The sequence below is a fragment of the Porites lutea genome, chromosome 8 (genome assembly GCF_958299795.1).
Source record: "Porites lutea chromosome 8, jaPorLute2.1, whole genome shotgun sequence".
Lineage (NCBI taxonomy): Eukaryota > Metazoa > Cnidaria > Anthozoa > Scleractinia > Poritidae > Porites > Porites lutea.
Window position 1 is genome coordinate 11,509,024 of NC_133208.1, and position 4,819 is coordinate 11,513,842.

The 4,819-nt window shown below is 40.5% G+C and overlaps 1 protein-coding gene across 1 annotated transcript in view; it reads right to left on the reverse strand.

Annotated features, from left to right (window-relative positions):
• Nucleotides 1-2,434: 2,434 nt before the first annotated feature.
• Nucleotides 2,435-4,819, reverse strand: part of LOC140945660 (protein mono-ADP-ribosyltransferase PARP14-like) — a 9,035-nt gene continuing 6,650 nt past the window's right edge. The window contains exon 5 of the mRNA XM_073394679.1: nucleotides 2,435-2,709. Coding sequence (XP_073250780.1) covers nucleotides 2,435-2,709 — 275 coding nt within the window. The remainder of the gene's footprint in view (nucleotides 2,710-4,819) is intronic.

Sequence of the window (4,819 nt, forward strand, 5' to 3'; positions counted from 1 at the left end):
TCTAGTAGTAAGTCACGTTTACCCCGTGGAAGATTGCGTGAGGGGGCTCCAGGGTAATTTATTCAAATTACCATACACGTAACATGACACCAAGTTACACGTCCCTTTTAGGAAAGCAGCAACCTTTTTACAAATCAGCGGAATGTTGAAATTTCAGTGATTTGCTAGTTTTCAAGTCATGTTATGAAGGTGAGCTGCAGAGCCTTGCGTTACGAGAAAAAAAATGGATACTGAAAGGTAACTTTGTAAAAATTCAGGACGTGCGTTAAACTCATTTTGTAGGAGTGTCATTTGTAATCATGATTCCGACTTCTTGTTATGTTCATTTTTACTAAAGTAAATCTATTATCTGACATAGTTTGTCGATAGTTTATTAAGTCATTTCGAAAACAGTTGTTGAAGCCTTTTGGACTTGACCAGCGGGAAGCATTTTTACTTTCGAGTTCAGAATTAAATGGCACCCGACGCCATTCTCAGTTGCTCGTTTTTCAGGATTTTTTTAAATATTTTTCGACTGAAAGTTTCGCCTTTTTAGCTTTTCAGAAAGCAATACCTATTTAGATACCGAAATTTCCATCATTTCTCTGCCCTTTGGTGGGCTAGAAATAACTTTGTGTGATTTTCTCCTTTGGTGACACGGTTTCTGCTTTGTTTACATTTCACGTCCTTGTCGCTTGCTGTGGCCCCAGAGGCTATATTTAAAATTTTATTTTTCGCAAGCGTTTAAATTCGCAGAGCTGAAACTTCAGGTCTAGTTAAAAGAATCACATTTCTTTCATATAGTATAATCGTGTTTTAAATTTGAGACATAGCAGAATCGACTTTTTGCGGTTAAAGTTGGGCGTTATTTCGACCGCCAAAACAGCACACAATCAAGGTGCAAACAATGAAAGCCCAAAACTATATTACAAAAGTTATTTTGCGAGACATTATGCAGTCTTAAAGCTTTGGGTAACTGGTAAATGCATGTGCAACATCAAGTCAATAGGAACTTTTGCGCGCTTGTACTGCTTTCTTGAAAATTGTTGAAATTTGCAGCAATTTCGCGCCGAATAAAAAAAAATGTATTTTTATCGAATTTTTGAACTTTTCCAAATTTCTCAAAATGTAAAGCGCTTGAGGATTCCTTAATATCATTTCTTGAAATAGTGCACCTAACGGGTTGTTTGGGTGGTATTAGCCAAAATTCGAATTTTTAGGACTGATTTGAGATTCTCGATATTTTCCGACATTGGCTATTAAGCTCAGATGGCCCCTTATAAATTGCAAATGGTAAAGTGTTATTCATGCACGAAGGCAGCGTTGCCGGAAAGATTTAAGAGTCAATCAACTCTTCGGCCATGCTTATAAATACTGAGCCCACTTATTTGCCCCTTCTGTTACACAGGGTTCCCAGGCGCTTTATTGTTAGTCATTCCAGAGCAATTTAAAATCAAAACAAACTAATTTAACCTGTGTGTCTGTGGTATCTGTGTCTTTCCTGGTCGTTCTGAAAGACGGTCTCTTCGAACAATTTCAAAGTACAACGCTGAAATGGAACAGAGAACTGCCTTTGCTTTGATGCAAATTCCTTCAAAAGCGACAAAAGGATGACATAAAAATGCAGTGAGGTAAATGATTTCGATTTTATTGCGAATGGCATGAATTTGCTGAAAAGTGCTCGAGCTCCCTGTGATTGCTATTTTATGTTTCAGTTACATATTCTGCCTTTAGCCCCGCTAGCCCCTGTACTAAAAATACATGTAATACATAGGGCAAGTAAGTCTGTATTGAACCACAATAATTCTGATCTAGAACTACAATATACGCACGGCCGTATGACTATATCATGAGATAACATACTCAGTTGTGTCTAATATAACCTGGATTTGCGTCGCTTGATTTCCACAAAGTATTTCGATAAAAAAGAAAACAGTGTAGAACTTTCTGACATTTTAAAGATTAAAACTTCTCTGCAGTCAAACATGAACGAAGAACAAAGTGGTTGAACGAACTAGCTCAGACTGAGAGCTGGCGCATTTTGGAAATTTATCAGAACCTGATTGAGTAGGCAACTCTGCATGTTAAAAAGAGAGTAATCAAGAAGTTAGAATTGCTTGAGGCGTAGCCAATTAGCAACTCGTATTAGCCACGCTTAAATTGTTCTTTCCGACCTTCCCGTGTGCATCAGCCATCAAACTCGATATACACACCCCAAGCCCGCCTAACCCTAAGCATGAGCCAGTTTTCTTCGACGATGAAAACCGCTAAAACTACACTCTTACTACATGTATTTAGAGATGGTTAATATAACTGAACTTCTTCGTACAACGTTGCTGTTGCAATTTATTAAATTCTATAAACTGATTTCTTAAGTAAATAAACAAAAGAGCTATACACTCTAGATTATCTTTAAGTCCGTTTTTATCTGCTCGAGTAAATTAAAGCAAACCGATTAAAAGGTTATGAGATATTCAGGATAACATTGAGCATCGGAGAAAACAACGAAGATAGATGGATTTGCTAGGTTATCAACCACAGACTCGTACAAAATCTCCGGCCTAGACGGGTCCTTTGGTGGAGGCACGATCATACCAGGGTTGCCTCGACAATATTTCCCAACCAGGACCCTGGCAAGGTACATAAAGCGACCCTCACTCCCAGTCCCTGCGTATCTAAGTGAGTAAGAAGCATCTCTGGCAAAATACACACCGCGTCCATAGACAGTTTCTAAAAGAAAAAAAAAAAACAAGCAACAAAATAGTTAATTGAGTTAGTTATTATAGTGGTAGCAGTCATCTTTCCTTTGTTCTAACAGTCAGGTTTAACCCACTTGTAACACTGATGCGATTGTGTTATGACGACGTCTACAACAACTAAGTATCCTACAAATACTCAAAATGCTACTCCAAGTTGTAGGATACATAACTAGCCGCTCCTTCCTTGGAAATACATTTCTTAAATCATATCATTTAAGGGTGGAAGGTGCCTAAGCGTACCCGTCTAGTTTTGAACAGTTCATGCTCCCGAGGAGCTCTGCATTTTGCTTCGATTCTGGCGACCTTGTCGGTTTACGATAGGGCAAAAGTGTCGATCTGACGCGGTCGCTAAGCTCCAAGGATAACAGTCAGATTACGCATTATGGCGAAGCGAAGCTGGCCAGAATCGATGCGAAATGCAGCGCTCCTCGGGCTCATGCAGCCGAATTTAGAAAATGGCGCTTGTCGAACTGGTAGATATACACTCTTCAGTCTCGCTGGTGACAATTTTCGGGAGATCGGTCGCTTTGTTTGGAATTTATTGGCCTTCGCGCGGCGAGGGTCGGTTGGAAGGTCTTGGAAGGTCTCCAGCCTTCCCTTCGTTTATAGTGTTCAGTACTCGATGGAGAGAAAGTCGACTAAACCCCCGGCGTTTAAACCGGCCGTAGGACACAGAGTGGCTATGAACTAAAGGTAAGGGAGCTTTTTGAATCCATATTTCGCGTGATCATGATTTTTTTTTCCTTAGCGTTACAGATTCGAATACATGTGATAAAATTCGAACAATTAAAGGGCCCGAATCACATGTAATAATGCAAGAAATATCGACCTTCGTTATCTTAAAGGCTACTAGTACAGATCGTCAGAAAAACTGCCAACAAGAAGACTTCATATCTTTAAGATTTTTGCAATTATTTGTCGATATTTGGTATCAGATAATACACTAATAATTCTAGTATATTCCGATCAAATGACCTCTGAAGCCCGAACCCTCACATAGTGCGCTTGGGTTGCCTGTGAAAAAACTAAAATTATTGGTCTCTGAGCTTACTTAATTAGCACCAACTGTACAGACACCAACGATCACAGCGTACGTGGAAAATGATCATTAGTTTCACTGCGCTAAGTGGCAGCCGTTTTTGGCCCGAGCAGACATGTCTTATTAAGCGGACCTAAACTTCAGAACACAAACTGTACCGACACGTTTTCTACTGCAGTAACAAGACATAAACAACAGACCTCAGGTCGCCTCCGAACGGCGAATATACAATAGTGAATTTTTTTTTTCAAATTCATGCCCCTGGTAAGTGTTTCATTCCATCAATCATGTCCAAGTTTTGATGGTATGCGTTTCATCGACAACACAAGTCGCCAAGTTCTCCTGAGCAAAGAATGAATGTGTGACTGATGTTATGGGCTCCTCGAGCTGTCCCATCATGGTATAGGTGTAGTTATTTAAACACATTATCTCTGGAGCGAGTGACTCTAAGCAGAAAACACTTGCCGGCATTGAAAGCCATCTGCCATAGTCTGGCCAGACTACTAATTTGTTGAGGTCACTTTGAAGCACCTCGACACTGCTAATGTTGTTAACAACCCCATACAGGACGCTGTCATCTGCAAACAGACCCAATTCTAAGGTTATTTGGAGACCAATGTCATTAATGTACAGTAAGAACAGCAGTGGGCCCAGGACGGTGCCCTGACGGTGCCTTGTCGCTAAGTAGTAGAGGAGCAGACGTCTTTCCTGCCAGAGTACCTTACTAGCGGCCAGGAGCGAGGAGAGACGGCTTATTCGCAGGCTAATATTGTATAGGTATTTTACGTGAAAAACATTAGACTGCGAACAGTCTCTCTTTTTCTTCAGATTTTGCCATAAGAAGGTAGTGCACATGCGCGCGAGACACAAGAAACGAGGGCGTCTCGCCTCTCTCGTCTCGCGACTTCAGCCACGTGCGTGGTCATTTTTGTGTCTCGGGCGTTTCTCTCAACGACTATAGAAGAAAGAGAGACTGCTACCCGTAGTCTAGAAAAACATGAGTTGTTACACTTTTTATACTATTGTTACATTTCGCTTTTAA